At 49.9% G+C, this 17112-nt stretch overlaps 1 protein-coding gene across 1 annotated transcript in view; it reads left to right on the top strand.

Moving 5' to 3' along the window:
• DHRS3 (dehydrogenase/reductase 3) overlaps positions 1 to 15802 on the top strand; it is a 50570-nt gene extending 34768 nt beyond the window's left edge. Inside the window, exons 2-6 of the mRNA XM_052653674.1 lie at positions 4340 to 4483; positions 5150 to 5269; positions 5618 to 5856; positions 11531 to 11656; positions 15280 to 15802. Coding sequence (XP_052509634.1) covers positions 4340 to 4483; positions 5150 to 5269; positions 5618 to 5856; positions 11531 to 11656; positions 15280 to 15364 — 714 coding nt within the window. The 3' untranslated portion in view covers positions 15365 to 15802. The remainder of the gene's footprint in view (positions 1 to 4339; positions 4484 to 5149; positions 5270 to 5617; positions 5857 to 11530; positions 11657 to 15279) is intronic.
• The last annotated feature ends 1310 nt before the right edge of the window (positions 15803 to 17112 follow it).

The following is a 17112-nucleotide window of genomic DNA, read 5'->3' on the forward strand; positions in this document are numbered from 1 at the left end:
GCCTCGGTCTCATTTGGGCACCTGGTGGGACCCCTGTCCTGTTAGGTGTCTGGGGTCACCCCTGGTGACTCTGGTGAGGAACCGCCTGGGCCAACCACCGAACTGTGCCTGCCAGGTTTGTGCACTGAACTGTGCCTGCCTGGTCTGTGACTCTGGGGTCCCACAGGGGTCCCAGCAGGGACTGGAGGAGGAGGAGGGAGCAGCTGCCGTGAGCCCACTGGGCAGCACCTGCCCAGGAAGAACCCCTGTCCTTCCCACTCCCAGTGGCTCACTTACTTGAAGTCTCCATCAGGGTGACCAGCCCTGGCCTCCCCGTCACCATGGAGATGCGCCTGGGTCCTAAGATGGGAACATGCCCAGCCTGATGGCCTGATGGTCAGCCCATCAAACCTTGACCAATCATTCAGCTTGGAGGGTCCCTGTCCCCTTTCCTCTCTTTCTGCCCTGGGCCTTCTGCAGCCCCGGCCTTACCTGTGGGGATGGGATTTCTTGCCCCACACTATCCCCACCACAGCAACTTGGTCTGGGCAGAATTGCTGTCAAAGAAGGTTGGGACCAGTGATTTTAGGCCAAGAGGGCCCTAAGGTGGGTGGGAGAGAAGGGTCTCTAGGCTTGAAGTCTGGTTGCACCCATTCCTGTCCACAGGCTTCCTTTGTAAGCAAGTCAGCAGCTCAGGTGCCCCCACTGCCATCTGGACTTCTTTTAATTTGTTCATAAACAAAAAACAATATATATTTTTAAAAGTCCCTGGCTTCCCAGGAACTCTGAGCATCTACCGTGGGCCCAAGGAAGCACCTAGCAGTGCAGAGGCTGCACACACAACCCATGCAAGGAGAGACACATTCAGTCAGACCTGCACAGAGACACGCAGCAAGGGGCCACACGCTGGCCTTGGCTTCAGCTCGCAGCTCAGTCCAGGGTGGTTCTGAGTGGAACCCCAGGTCTCGCTGACTCTTGGTCTAAGTAGCCGGTGGGTAGAAGCTTCTGGGACCCTAAACAGCTCAATCAAGGGAGCTGGGCTCATCTCAGCCTCAGAGAGGCTACTTAACCACCTTGCAGCCCTTCCTACCTGCAGCCCTGAACTTTCATTCATTTGCTCAACAAATAGCACTTGCGTTGCCGGACACTGAGATATGAAATGAACAAGGCAGAATCTAGGCCCTCAGGGAGCTCCTGGCTCAGAGGGATGGGGTGAGGAGGACAGAAAGTAAACCCCTCCCAGCTCTCTGTCAGAGATGGGGGCTCTGAACATGAGGAGGCCAGTCTCCCAACCCACCAGGGGCATCCTCAGCAGACCCCTGAAAAGAAATGGCCAAACCTCAGCATCCCACCTGGGTGTGTCCCCCACGCATGGAAGACAGTGGGGCACAGCCTTTGCTTCACCTCCTTCAGTCCAGTCCCTGTTTTCCTCTCCAGGGTGCCCTTCCAGCCATGCAGACAGTGCTGCCTCCCTGGCTCTCTCTCTCTCTGCTGGTTTCCTTGTGCTCCCAGCTGTCTGGACCCCTGCACCTTCTAACCCATACACATCCCTGCTTTGAGCTTCCTTGCCCTGCCAACTAGTCCAGAAGTTCTCAGAGTCCCAGAAGCACCACTCTTGTCCTCAGCTAGACACTAGGGAACTGTGCAAGCCCCCGGGTCCTGTTCCCCAGACAAGCTGGATGTGGGAGGGCGTTAGGCAGGGGCCAGAGCAGAAGAAAGGAGGCCAAGGGTTTCTTCCACCTCAATCTGACATGCTCAGAAATTAGATGGATGGATGGAGTGGGGTGGCGTGGGGTGAGTAGAAAGAAGAAAGGATGGGTGGGTGGCTGGATGGATGGATGGGTGAGTGGGTGGATGAATGTGAGGAAGGATGGATGGACAGATGGATGGGGTGACAAGGGAGGATGGGAGGAAACTAGGATGACAGTGACTACAAGACGGCAGTGAGGTCTGACATGATGGAAGATGACTGAACACACTGAACAGTTGATCTCTTTCTTCTTCATGAAGGAAATCTCTCCAGCCTTTCCTGGAGGAACATATTTTAAGTCTGTTTTTAGTTCAACAGACAAGAAAATGTCCTTTGGAGCCTGTCTAATTGCAGTCTGTTTGCTCTTGGAGGACTTTTGTCATCGTGGAGGGTGGCTGATGGAATTCTCCCTCGTAAAGCCCTTCCCGTATTTCAAGACTTCAATTAAAATAAATAAAGCGGTTGGACAAGGTGTGGTTTTCAAACTGGGCTTTCCCAGAGATGTTGCAGGAATAGAAAGAACACTCTTATTCTCCTTCAAGAAATATTTCGAAAGTTTTAAAAACTCTAATAAAGGGGACTTCCTTGGTGGTCCAGTGGCTAAGACTCCATGCTTCCAATGCATGGGGCCTGTGTTCGATCCCTGAGTAGGGAACTAGACCCCACACGCTGCAACTAAAGTTCTCAAGTGCCACAACTAAGACCCAGCGCAGCCAAATAAATAAATAAATATATATTGTAAAAACTCTAATAAAAAACTCGAATCCATGGGAGCCATCAACACATCTCTGTATCCCACCAGTTGCAGCCATTTTGCACCCTGTGTGGTATTGTGAACGTTCTGATATTTCAAGGTAAACAGTTGATAAACTGTTATCACCAACGACTACTTGTCTGTGTGACTTTCCTCCGTACCAAGTTGCAGAGCAAATAGATTCTGGTCTGGTGTGACTCAAGATACATCCATCACCCACTTGAAAATGTTCACCTTCCCAGCTCAGCCTTTTTGCTCTCATATGTGGCTTTTCAAGTAAGAAAACATGGAGTTGGACGTGTAATTTATTCCTTTTACTGGTTTCACATATGGGGTTTCCGTGTTGGGTTCTATTTTTAAAGGAAGAATTTCATTGATAATTTTAAAGAGAAGAAACAAAAATAGAAACCCATTAGATTAATCCCCAAGGAGCCTTTTATCTCTTCCTTTCTCTGATTCTCTCCAGCCCCCAGCCTTTCTGCCTTTGTGCTGATTACACTGGGTCTTGGGATTCTTAGTTCCCTGTCACCAAGCCCTGTTTTACCAACAGGGGCCTCTCTGGACTCAACGACATGTCATGGAGAGGAGTGTCATCTTCCTGTAGGTCAAGGTTGAGAAATAGCCCACCCTTTCTTCTGAGCCTTTTATGGCCAGCCATTCATAAATATGTCCAACTCCCTTTAAGAATTCATGTCTTGGTCCTGCCAGGGTCATCTCCTGGCATAATGAGTCCCACGTTTATTACCTGTGGGGTGAGGTCGTGTTTCTTTCTTGGCTGCCTGTCTTCCCCGCCCTCCGTCCACCTGGGACCACAGCTGGGTAGAGGGAAGGCCTTGCTTCGTCTCCTGGCACCTTACGGCCAGAACCTTGCAGTCCATTCACCCATCAGGCTCTAGACCTCAGGTGAGAAGACCAGCTTGCTCCTAGCTGAAAGCGTTCTGGAACATTGTACAGGAAGAACTCTGCTGCTACATTTAACTGGATAGGATCACTTGAATGGGGCCGGTAGGAGATGTCATCCTGGAAGGAATACATAAGAAAGAAAGTCCCTTATGAAGGACTTCCCTGGTGCTCTAGTGGTTAAGAATTTGCCTGCCAATGCAAGGGACATGGGTTCCATCTCTGGTCTGGGAAGATCCCACATGCTGTAGAGCAACTAAGCCTGGGAAAAGTGGAAGTGTTAGCTGCTCAGTCGTGTCTAATTCGTTGTGACCCTATGGACTATAGCTCTCCAGGCTCCTCTGTGGGATTTTGCAGGTGAGAACACTGGAGTGGATTTGCCGTTCCATTCTCTTCTCCAGGGGGATCTTCCTGACCCAGGGATCAAACTCCAGTCTCCCACACTGCAGACAGATTCTTTACCATCTGAGCCACCATGGAAGCCCCATCTAAGCCTGAGGGCTACAACTATTGAGCGTGTGCCTGAGAGCCCGGAAGCCACAACTACTGAAGCCCACGTACGGCAACTGCAGAAGCCCAAGAGCCCTAGAGCCCATGCTCTGGAACAAGGGAAGCCACTGAAGTGAGAAGCCCCGTGCTGCAGTGAGGAGTGGCCCGAGCTCACCACCGCTAGACAAAGCCTGCATGCAGCAGTGAAGACCCAGCACTGCCAGAAGTACAATAGATTTTGAAAAGGGAAGACTTGCAGACCATACATCTGTTGGTGGGGCAGCAGCGGGCTCAGAAACTCTCGGTTCCCTCTAGAGTAGGCGACCTCCCTTTAAAAAGTTGTATTGTGACTTTGAACACTCTTTTCAAATGGAATCGTGGCAGTCATGGGGCAAATTGCTTTACGTACTGAATTTCTGATGGCTTCCTTAGCGATCAACTGTTCAACACCACTGTCCTCCTTCCAGATTGTTCTGTGGGGCCGGACTGAGAAATGCCTGAAGGAGACGACGGAGGAGATTCGGCAGATGGGCACCGAGTGCCACTACTTCATCTGTGATGTGGGCAACCGGGAAGAGGTGTACCAGACAGCCAAAGCTGTACGGGAGAAGGTGAGCGGCCTGGGAGGCGCTGGCCTCAGCTCTGTCGGAATCCTAGCCAAAGGGGACAGTCTCACGGGGCTTGGGAGAGAGCTCTGCTTATGGTGGAATGGCTGTTTGCAGGGCACCTCAGAGGACTCTCCTGTGAAGCTGGTCCAAGTTGTGTGTGTGTGTGTGTGTGTGTGTGTGTGTGTGTGTGGCAGAGAGCAGGGACTAGGGACATAGACTGACTAAATCACCTGTTGTCCCCTTTGGAAGTTTAAGCCTGTGAGTGTCTGTCCTAGGGGTAGTGGGGTGGTGGGGGGTGGGGTGCAAATGTCTCTTGGTTGTCTGGGAAAATCCCCCCGACTCCAGACATCTAGTTAGACTGAGTGTATCAGTGAGGTCCGAGAGAGCAGAAACCACCCCGTCAGATACCTGGCACATGGCAAATGTTAACTGTGTTTATGTCACAGTAACCTCATTTATTATAGGTGTGCTCTGTGACAGGTATATTATGTGCCATAAATTATTTCTGATCCCCAGAGCAACCCTGGTATGGTTATTAGCCCCATCTTACAAATCAAGACTGATGCTCAGAGAGGCGATGTGGCTGCCCAGGGCCAGGTCCCTCCTCTCCAAGTACAGGCCACTGGGGCTGGCTGCCCTAATGGCCCTGTGGCCCCTTCTTGCCCACAGGTGGGTGACATCACCATCCTGGTGAACAACGCTGCCGTGGTCCACGGGAAGAGCCTGATGGACAGCGATGATGATGCTCTTCTCAAGTCCCAGCACATCAACACCCTGGGCCAGTTCTGGGTACGGTTGTCCTGAGCCAGAGCCGGCGTTGGGAGTGTCAATGACATCTTCTTCCCTTCCAGGGAGCCTGGGGATATAGGGGAGTGGGGAGAGGCTCACCAGGGCTTGGGCTTGGGTCTAGAGGGTGGCTGGACAAGAAGAATGACAGGCTTTCCAGGAGTCATCTGGACTTTCTGAAATGTGGGAGTCAGTGCCCTCGACCTCCACCCCATTGCCTCCCCATTGTAGGAAAACCCAGTGGCTGGAGGGGTGCCTGTGTCAAGGGTAGTCTGTTCTCCCCAAGAGGGGAAGTTGAGGGGCTGTTGGAAACTGTGTCTGCCGCACACTAACCTCCCCATCCACCCTCAGACCACCAAGGCCTTCTTGCCGCGGATGCTGGAGCTACAGAACGGCCACATCGTGTGTCTGAACTCCGTGTTGGCACTCTCCGCCATCCCTGGCGCCATTGACTACTGCACGTCCAAAGCCTCAGCCTTCGCCTTCATGGAGAGCCTGACCCTGGGGCTGCTGGACTGTCCAGGCGTCAGTGCCACCACCGTGCTGCCCTTCCACACCAGCACCGAGATGTTCCAGGGCATGAGGGTCAGGTCAGTGGCAGCGGACCCTGTCTCTGAGCCAAGTCCCTCTAGTCGATTGGACGAGGGGACTCATTTTACCCAGAGAGACAAAATTTTAAAATAACCCAGAAGTGCTTTTTCCCTGGCTTTTTGGTCTCATATCTGAGTCTCCATCTGCAAGGCAGTGGGGTTCTATAGTGGTTTAGGGTCCTGCTTCTCAGGTCAGGGGCTTCACAGAGTACCCATGCTTAACGCATGCAATGCAATACTCACCCAACTATAAAAAGGGTGTAAGGTATTAATTATGCAAACGATATGGATGAATCTCCAAAGCATTATGTTGAATGAAAGGAACCAGAGACACAAGAGTGCATTTTGCATGGTTCGGTTTTTCTAAAGTTCTAGAGAAGGCAAAGCTGGGCGGAGGTGATGGGAATCAGAACAGTGCACTCCTAGGGGAGTGGGGACACAGCCTGGCAGGGAGCACCAGGGAAGCTTCTAGGCTTTTAACAATGTTCTCTCTTCTTGATTTGAGTAGGAGTTACACAGGTAAAAACTGATCATGCTGGACACTTAAGATTTATGCCTTTTATTGTATATAAGTTATAGCTTAGTTTAAAGAAATACCGAAGCCCAACCACCCATCCTCCAGACCAATTAAATCAACAGGAAATGGGTGCCACTGGTTTAGAGCTTGTACTTTGGAGCCAGACCCCCAGAATGTGTGTGACCTTGGGTCTGGTTAGTTCCTACTCCAGCCTCTGTTAATCTGTAGAATGGGATGATGGGAGGAGGAGTCTGTGATAAGAATAAATGGGGTTCAGCACACAATACCCTATGTGCTACATTGTAAGCGCCCAGTAAATGGTGCTACACTGATGTGGGCTTGTGAATGGACACAAGGTTACAGGTAAATGAATCATCCAAAAACTATTTTCCTTGTTTTTTTGCAAAGCAACATGTAATGATAATTTTGCCTCTAAATTACATGCATCATCCTCTTCCAAAGATGAGGATAGCAGGGAGGGGTCGCTGTGAGAATTGCATGAGATCATGGAAGGGATGTAGCACAGTACATTCATGGGGTGTGGGGATCACTCAGAACACCTTAGTGATTATCATTAGGGGTTGTTTTGCTAAGCAAGAATCAAAACACCTGGCTTTATGGACTCAGAGACATACAGAACAGACTTCTGATTGCCAAGGGGGAGGGGGTGAGGGGAGGGAAGAAGTAGGAGTTTGGGATTAGCAGAGGCAAGCTGGTATATATAGAATGGATAAATAATGTACTGTATAGCATGGGGAACTATGTTCAATATCCTGTAAAAAAAATAATGGAAAAGAATATGAAAAAGAATATATATGTGTGTGTTTGTGTGTGTGTATAACTGAGTCACTTAGGGCTTCCCTGGTGGCTCAGACAGTAAAGAATCTGCTTGCAGTACAAGAGACCCAGGTTTGATCCCTGAGTGGGGAAGAGCCCTTGGAGAAGGGAATGGCAACCCACTCCACTATTCGGAGGATTCTGTGCACAGAAGAGCCTGGCAGGCTACAGTTCCACGGGGTCGCAAAGAGTCAGACACGACTAAGTGAGTCACTTAGCTGTATATAAGAAATTAACACAACATTGTAAATCAACTATACTTCAATAAAATTTAAAAAGAAAAACCTGATTTTGAATTTCACCTTAGCTCCTGTATGGTGGTGAAACCTTGAACCAGTTTTGTTACCAGTCTGAGGTTTACTTTGCTCATCTGTCAAACAGTGGCAATCATATTTACCTTGTTGGATCATTGGGAGAATTAGAAATAACACATGTAATGTATCTAGTGCAAAGCCTGGGGCATATGAGATGCTCAGTATTATTATTTTTTCTAACAATAAACATCTTCATAAGTGCATCTGCTATTAATCTTTCTAGCAGACTGTAGTTGTTATGTGCTGTGCTGTGCTTAGTTGCTCAGTTGTGTCCGACTCTTTGCCCACCAGGCTCCTCTGTCCCTGGGGATTCTCCAGGCCAGAATACTGGAGTGGGTTGCCATGCCCTCCTCCAGGGGATCTTCTCAACCCAGGGAGCAAACCCAGGTCTCCTGCATTGCAGGCAGATTCTTTACCGTCTGAGCCACCAGGGAAGCCCAAGAATACTGGAGTGGGTAAACTATCCCTTCTGCAGGGGATCATTCCTGACCCAGGAATCGAACAGGGGTCTCCTGCATTGCAGGGAGATCCTTTACCAGCTGAGCTACCAGGGAAGCCTAATTTCCACCTGACTTATACGCAAATTATCATAGATTCTGAATTTAGAGGATGCTGGAATAATGACTATGAATGTTCCATATTGGTTTTTTCCCCTACAGTGTCTTGGTTTAGTGTCTTCTCATCTGAGCATACAGGAAGTGCTCAATAAATATGTGAAAGTGAAAGTCATTCAGTCCTGTCCAACTGTTTGAGACCCCATGGATTATACAGTCCATGGAATTCTCCAGGCCAGAATACTGGAGTGGGTAGCAGTTCCCTTCTCCAGGGGATCTTCCCAACCCACGGATCAAACTCAGGTCTTCCACACTGCATGTGGATTCTTTACCAGCTGAGCCGCCAGGGAAACAATAAATGCATACTGGATGGAAATGCAGCCACAGTGATCCATGGTTCTAACTGGGCACCTTGAGCACAGAAATGAGCAGGACTTTCACAGACCTCGCATTCCTGTGCCTGGTTTGCCTTCTGGCAAGGTTTCCTCTCCATCACTTTAAGAAGGAAATCCAAGGCCTCTCTCAAGTCATTTTTCCACAGTGGTTCAGAGTGTGGGCCCAAACTGCAGAGACAGGTAGTGCTAGTGGTAAAGAACCTGCCTGCCAATGCAGGAGACGTAAGGGATGTGGGTTTGATCCCTGGGTCAAGAAGATCCCCTAGAGGAGGGCATGGCAACCCACTCCAGTATTCTTGCCTGGGAAGTCCCATGGACAGGGGAGCCTGGCGGGCAAAGAGTCGGTCATGACTGAAGTGATTTAACATGTAACCCCAGCTTTGTGTGACCTCAGGCAAGTTAGTCTTCCTGTGCCTTGGTTTCCTAGTCCATGAGAAAGGATTGATGGTGATACCCTGACTTGGAAGGCTAGATGAGCTCCCATGTGTGAATCAACTAGTTGGCTGGCAAGTAAGAAGCACTAGGTGAAGCTTCATTACCTATGGACTGCAGGTGAGCCCTGATGGCTTAGGCTGCTGCTGCTGCTGCTGCTGCTGCGAAGTCGCTTCAGTTGTGTCCGACCCTGTGTGACCCCATAGATAGCAGCCTACCAGGCTCCGCCGTCCCTGGGATTCTCCAGGCAAGAACACTGGAGTGGGTTGCCATTTCCTTCTCCAATGCATGAGAGTGAAAAGTGAAAGTGAAGTCGCTCAGTCGTGTCCTTCTCTTCGTGACCCCATGGACTGCAGCCTACCAGGCTTCTCCATCCATGGCAAGAGTACTGGAGTGGGTTGCCATTTCCTTCTCCAGAGGGCTTAGGAGAAGAGCAGTAAAAGTGTAATTTGTACCTAGTTTGTGTGGGTTAGTTGCTCAGTCATGTCTGATTCTTTGCAACCCCTTGGACTGTAGACTGCCACACTTCTCTGTTCATGGAATTTTCCAGGCAAGGATACTGGAGTGGGTAGCCATTCCCTTCTCTAGGGGATCTCCCCGACCCAGGAATCGAACCTGGGTCTTCTGTGTTGCAGGCAGATTCTTTACTGTCTGAGTCACAAGGGAAGCCCTGTTTCTTGAAAGAAAAAAAAAAAGCATTTGCTTCCTCTCCAACCATGTTTAACAACTTCTCAGGGTGGAGGGTTGGACACAGGTGCTTTGGACAAAATTGATGGATTTTCTGGCAAGAGCAGCCGTAACAGGGACTTCCCTGGTGGTGCAGTGGCTAAGACTCTGTACTCCCAATGCAGGAGACCCAGGCTCAATCCCTGGTCAGGGAACTAGATCAAGCATGCTGCAACTAAAGATGGAAGATTCCACGTGGTCTCAACTACAACCTGGCACAGCCCAATAAATAAATATTTAAAAAAAAAAAAAAAGAGTGACCATATAGGTGAGTGCTGCTGTTTGTAAATTGCTATTTACTTATTTTTTTTCTATGTTTGAGCCACCAGACACTTTACAAATGCTGCTGCATGTGGCCCTCTGCAAGCTTGTGAGAGCTCTTAAGCCCATTTCCCAGATGGGGGAACTGAGACTGAGAAGCGAAGGTACTTGTCCAAGGCCACATGGATAGAAATTGGCTTATCACCCTCAGTCCTCCTGGTGCTGGAGCAGCACGCTTTGTGGGACTGAGGTCAAAGCCAGCAGCACCAGCAGCCCTGCGCCTATAGGCCCAGGAGAGATGGGACAAGCAGCAAGCAGGACACTTGCCTGGGGCTTCTGCGGGCTTGGTTTGAATCTCCAGGCCCCAACCAGCTCCCCAAAGCCCCAGCTTTCTTCTCTGTCAGTTGGAGTGAATAACACCTGTTGATCGCTCAGCAGAGGTCTGGCACTTAGGGAGCATCACTACTGTTAGGGGTCTCAGGTCTGATGTTTCTGAACAATCATAAGAAGCCCCTGATGCTTGCTTATTCAGCCATTCATTTATTTATCAACCCCATGAGACTGGTCTGTAGCTGTTTGAATGGATTAGTGAGTGTATCCATAAATCAAGGGCTGAGAGAGTGAACCAGCAAGTGGGGTAGAGCTCCTGTCTCTGTACAGGATGCACAGGACACACCCGGGGAATGTCATGTCATTCAATGTCCACCCACTCAGCAAGCATTTATGAAGCACCTACGATATCCCGACGCTGCACTCAGGGCAGATAGCAAGGAGCAAGACCCACCAGACCTCTGCCCTTGGGGAATTCAAGAGTGGAGGAGGAGAGACAGGCCATTCTCAGTGGGGTACATTCAGTCAAGGCAGTTATCAGGGGGATGAGATCAGAGGCCACTCTGAGTGGACGAAAGGAGGGAGCCTTGCTGATGGGATGGCTGAGATGGGAAGGATCTTAAGAGAGAGGATTGGCCAGGATCGCTGGGCAGAGAAGGAGGAGAGGTGGGCCCAGAGAGGTAGGGCTGAAGACAGCTTTGGGGGCCCTGGGAGGGCTCAAGCAGGGCAGTGACAGGGTGTGGGTGAGGTTTTAGGGAGCTCTCTGCCGTGCTCTGAGAACCAGTCCCAGAGTATGGGTGGGCAGGAGGAGACCAGCTGGGAGGACAGAGGGGATTGGGAACTCCTGATGCGTCTGGGGCAGCAGGGAAGCAAGGAGAGTATTTCAAACAGGTCTCAAGTTTCCCCACACAGGAGAAGCCAAAGGGATGACCCTGACATGTTAGAGAAGGGGCTTCCCTGGTAGCTCAGCTGGTAAAGAATCTCCCTGCAATGCAGGAGACCCCAGTTTGATTCCTGGGTTGGGAATGATCCCCTAGAGAAGGGATAGGTTACCACTTAAGTATTCTTGGGCTTTCCCGATGGCTCAGATGGCAGAGAATCTGCCTGCAGTGCGGGAGACCTGGGTTTGCTCCCTGGGTTGGGAAGATCCCCTGGAAGAGGGCATGGCAACCCACTCCAGTATTCTTGCCTGGAGAATCCCATGGACAGACATGTTAGAGACAGAAATGGAGATGGAGGGCAGGGAGGCGGTTTAGCAGTAGCACTTGCTTTTCAGGAGAAACTCACACTGTCTCTTCCTGCATGCAGGTTCCCCAACCTCTTCCCCCCACTGAAGCCAGAGACAGTGGCCCGGAGGACAGTGGAAGCCGTGCAGCTTAACCAGGCCCTCCTCCTGTTGCCGTGGACGATGCACGCCCTCATTATCTTGAAAAGGTACAGGGCTGGGGGAGGAAGCTCAGAGTCAGGCTCCCGTGGGCTGTGTCCCCTCCTCCCAGGGGACCTTGGTGGGGAAGAGGCCTCAGACAAGGGAAAGAACCCACATGATCGATTAGTCATATCTGCTGTGGGTGTGAAAGTGAGAGCCGTGGCATATGGGTCATGGAGTTATTATCCTTAATATAGGCTTCCCAGGTGGCACTAGTGGTAAAGAACCCGCCCGTCTAATGCAGGGGACGTAAGAGACATGGGTTTGATTCCTGGGTCAGGAAGAGCTCCTGGAGGAGGGCCTGGCAAGCCACTCCAGTATTCTCGCCTGGAGAATTCCATGGCGGGCTGCAGTCCATGGGGCCGCAAGGAGCTGGACTCGGCTGAATGACTGAGCACACACATCCTTACTGCAGATTAGGGTAGTCAGCCTTGTTGCTCTCAGGAACCTTTTACAATTTTAAAAATTGTTGAAGAGCCTAAAGTTCTTTTATTTATGTGAGTTGTATCTATTGTTTTAGGAATTAAAACTGAGGGGGGAAAGTATGGGATTTATACATGTATTCATTTATATATAGCAATAAAAAAATCCATTTGGTGTTAACATAAACAACATTTTTGTGAAAAGTAAGCATATTTTAAAAAAAAAAGAATAGAGTAAAAAGAATGGCATTGTTTTACATTTTTGCAAAGCTCTTTATTATCTGACTTAATTGAAGACAAATGGATACTTGTATCTGCTTCTGATTTTCAGCTTTTGTGATGTCACATGTCATATAGCCTCCAGGAAACTCCACTGTACACTTCTGAGAGAATGAGCATTAAAAAAGTCGAATCCTACCACAGTACTATAATAAAAGTAGTTTCACTTGCAGAGATCTCTGGAGAGATCTCTGGTACGCCCAAGGGTTCCTGGGCAACATTTTGAGAACTGCCAGTCTAGAGACTAAATCTTGGCCCCAGCCTTCAGGGGGTTTACCCTAACGGGGAAGACCGGAATCTCCTTGCCTAAGGCTTGAGATTCATAGAAACATCACAGTGCTCACCAGGTGGGATTTATCAGGGAGACCACCTTGGGAGGTGGGCTTTACAGAGAACTTGCTCCTCCAGAATTTGCCCAGCATCACATTCTAGAACTTTCCAGACTCTGGGCAGAAAACTCTTCCTGTCCCAGTCCCACACGAAACAGGCCATTCCACATGCCCCATTCAGCACAGCTTTCATGAGCCTCTCCTGCTGCAGAGAGAGCTTCCACCCTGGAGCCCCGAGTAACCACGGACTCCTCGCTCCTCTGGGTCCCCAGCCCCCAGCTGACTGGACCCCTCTGACCTGAAAGGCCTTTTCCTTCTTTTTCTTTTTAACTTTTTATTTTATATTGGAGTATAGCCGATGAACAGGCTTCCCAGGTGGCACCAGTGGTAAAGAACCCACCTGCCAGTGCAGGAGATGTAAGAGATACAGGTTCAATTCCTGGGTCAGGAAGATTCTCCTGGAGGAGGGCTTGGCAACCCACTCTAGTATTCTTGCCTGAAGAATCCCGTGGACAGAAGAGCGTGGTGTTCTATAGACCATAGTGTTGCAAAGAGTCAGACACAACAGAAGCAACTTAGCACGCACGCACATGTAGCCTGTAAACAATGTTGTGATAGTTTCAGGTGGACAGCAAAGGGCCTCAGCCATACACATACATGCATCCAAACTTCCCTCCCATCCAGGCTGCCTCATAACATTAAGCAGAGTTCCCTATGCTGTACAATAAGACCTTGTTGGTTATCCATTTTAAGTATAGCAGTGTGTATATGTCCATCCCAGATTTCCTAAATATCCCTTTGTTCTGGAAGTCTGTATCTGTTTGGTAAGTAAGTTCATTTATATCATTTGCTGAAAGGCATTTTTGGGAAGTGAAACACCCAAGTGCCTTTATCAGATGTCCAACCCCAGGAAACCAGGTTCCCCTCTGGCTACTGTGGATACAGTGGGCACCTGAGTAGCTGCTGTAACCTCAGGACCAGGGGGATACATCAGTCCATCCCTTCTCCAAATTCAAAGCCCTTCCAGGACGCAGAGTGAGTGAGGGGTGGGGGGTGCTGGGCAGGCAGGCCCCACCTCAGCCTCCCTCAGTCCTGCTGACTATTGCCCTGAGTTGCTCCTTGACTGCTCCATGAGCCTTAGGAGTCCAGGGACTTGGATCCGCACCAAAGCCAAGCTGATTGTCCACCTCAGGGAGCTTCTTAGAAGCTTTTGGGGACATTCTAGAAAAAAGCTAATTTGTCTAGAACACCTCAGCACCGTCCACAGTAAGCCCCCAGCCTACATTTCCTGTTCTGTCCCCCACTACTTTCCCAGAAAAAGCAGAGGCCAGCCCTTCCCCATTCCCTGCATTTGCACGCCCCTCTCACCTCCCCCAAGAGAAATCCTCACAGGTTCCACTCTATTGCCACCACCCCCAGGAAGACTTCCCGATTACTCCAGCTGGAGTGAGGCTTTCCTATCTTGCACCTAGGATGGGCTGGAGCCCTTCAAACTAATCACAGATGAACTGAGGGCATCTCTAAGCTGGGTCCTCTGTGCCAGATGCCAGGATCAGAGATGAAATATCTACCATAGAGATACCCAGGGGCCCAACGAGGAAATAGCAAGCACAACTCCAGGCCTTGTTGGGGAAGCACAGGGCTATAGGGAGCCCCAGGGAAAGGCCTAAGGTGAGTCTGGGAAATTTCCCACAAAGCAGGAAATTGTGTCACGCTGAAGGTCAAGGCCTGAAGGTATCGGGTTGGCCAAAAATTTCGTTTGAGTTTTTCGTACGGGGCCCGAATGGACTTTTTTGGCCAACCCAATATATGCAGGTGTTTTATTATCTGGAGGGAAATAAAGGGTGAGAAGTAAAACCTGAGGTCCCAACTAAAGGAAGATACCACTCTGGAGTGGAGCAAACTTGGCTGAGAATCTTGAAATGGTAGATAGGACAGACTTTGGTAGCAAATGTATCAGGAGAAGAGTGTGGCTGCTTAAGAAATAAGTTAACACATAGAGTCGGGGGAACAAGAAGGTGATACCTGGTAACTAACTCTTCAGCCCCACAGAGTAAATATTTGTTGAATAAGTGGCATTTGGAGTTCATAGATTTCTGAGATAATTATGGACCCTAAAATGCTAAAAATGTGGCTTTGAAAGTTTGTTTATACCTACCCTTTACCTTGTAAAAAACTATTTATACTGGACTTCCATGGTGACTCAGATGGTAAAGAATCTCCCTGCAATGCAAGATACCTGGATTCAATCCCTGGATCAGAATATCCTCTGGAGGAGGGCATGGCAACCTACTCCAGTATTCTTGCCTAAAGAATCCCCAGGGACAGAGGAGCCTGCTGGGCCACTGTCCATGGGGTCGAAAAGATTTGGACCCGACTGAGCGACTAACACTTTCACTTCAGTTTCATTTATCTACTTACTTGAAAGCCCTTCCTCCATGGAGGGGTGGGTGGGTTGGCTTGTGGAGGGAGCTGGTGTGTGTTGGAGAGAAGAGGTGGGGAGAGCTTATGGGAACTACTACTCAACTACGTATCTTGTTTGGCTACCAGTCCACTGGTCCCCCATTGACCGTCTTCTTGTTTCCTTTCTCCCTCCCTCAGCATACTCCCACAGGCTGCCCTCGAGGAGATCCACAAATTCTCAGGAACCTACACCTGCATGAACACTTTCAAAGGGCGGACATAAAGACAGGATGGAGAAACAGGCTCAAAAGCCACGGAACCTGAGGGGGCATGGGCACCTGGGCACACGCCTACGTGCCTGTCCCTCAGCACACTTCTGCTGGGTGAGCAGGACTGCTTCTATCCTGGGGAAGAATCCGGCTGACCCCTAGCCAGCCCCAGGACCTTTGCACAGGACTGATGGGCATAACTCTGACCCCCATGGGGAGGCAAGAAATCAGCCAGCAGCTGCCTTGACACTTTTGTACATTTCTGATTCTGTAGAGTTTATTGTTAAATCGCTTCTCAAGTCTAACCAGCCTTGGCAATGCGCATAGACCATTTCTGGGATGGTCTGTGGCCACATGCTCCTCCTTCACCTCCAAAATTCACTTATCCTCAGCTTGTGCAAACTGGTTGAACGGCAGGAATATATAAAATAAAGAGAGAAAGCTTTTGTGAATGTTTTTCTTGAAATCCTTGACCTCTGGTCCTTAGTGGGCCGTGGGGAGGGGACCAATCCCAACCATAACACCCCACCCTTTCAGAGAGAATTGGTCTGCTCAGGGTCCCCAGCTGCCACGGATAGAGTAGAAAAGAAGAAGTCAGAGATCAGGAGAGAAATTGAAATCCAGGCCTGTGAGGGTAGGGAGTAACTGGTTTCTTGCCAGCTCTTTCAGGGCCCTCCCAACAGTCATGGGTTAGGGAGCACTTTGCCTTCCCACCTGCATCTATGGAAGACCAACAGGAACTAGTCAACAGAGGCATGCCCTCTGCCCTGCCATGGCCCCACCAGCCCCCAGGCCACCAACTCAGGAGAGAAGAACCAGGTTTTATCAAGCCCCTACTGTCTACCTAGCATGTGCTGAGAGGGTAATGTTGCTGAGAAGCCAAAACTCTGAAGATCGCCAGCACAACAAGGCCAGTGCTAAGGGGGTGCTGTGGGCCCCCAGGTCTGCAATCTGATCGCAGGGGATAGAAGTGAAATAGCAAAGGAGAATGAGAAGTCTGAGATGGCAGAGGGGTTTGATGTGGATTCAGGCAATGGGGAAAATGACAGCCAAGGAGACATGAGGAGAGATGCCCCAAGTTTCCTCCTGTGTGCGTTCTCTGTTACTGCCAGGGGACTGGCGGACAGTGGAATCTCATCTAAGGCACCTCCATCTACACAGCTCTTGCAGGTGGTTGACAGGGTCGGGGGCAGGAGCAGGCAGTGGTTCCAGGAGATGACAGAGAAAATCACAGGCAAAAATTCAATGGAGAAGCTTGCTGGAGCATCACACAAAGCATGCACCTTCACACAACTCACATGAGAGGAAGAGCAGTCTTGCAGCCCAACAGTCATCAGTCTGGTCTGTGTGCAAAGATGCCAAGTCACGATCTCATCCACTGTCTATTGAGCACCAACCGAATAGCGGCCAAGCTGCAAAGCTTAACATCTTAAGTGTTATTTATCCACTGTATCCAACAGTGGTCAAGACAAACATCAGCTCTCAGGAACCCCTTTAAAGACTTTCAAGAGCCACAATATGTATCAGACAAAATATGACCCCCAGATGTCCATGGCTTCCAACAACAGAGCTTGTGTTCCATTGCCTCTGTCCACAGAGGGTGGATGGGGGTCTGCTCTGTGTCCTCTTCACTCTGGGGCCCCAGCTAAGAGAGAAGCCTCCTTCTGGGATGATGTCATCTTGGGGCAGAAGTAGACACACCTGGGAACCCATGCACTGGCTCTGAAATTTTCTGCCTGGAAACAATGCACATCACTTCCGC

Source organism: Budorcas taxicolor, chromosome 16, assembly GCF_023091745.1.
Source record: "Budorcas taxicolor isolate Tak-1 chromosome 16, Takin1.1, whole genome shotgun sequence".
Classification (NCBI taxonomy): Eukaryota; Metazoa; Chordata; class Mammalia; order Artiodactyla; family Bovidae; genus Budorcas; species Budorcas taxicolor.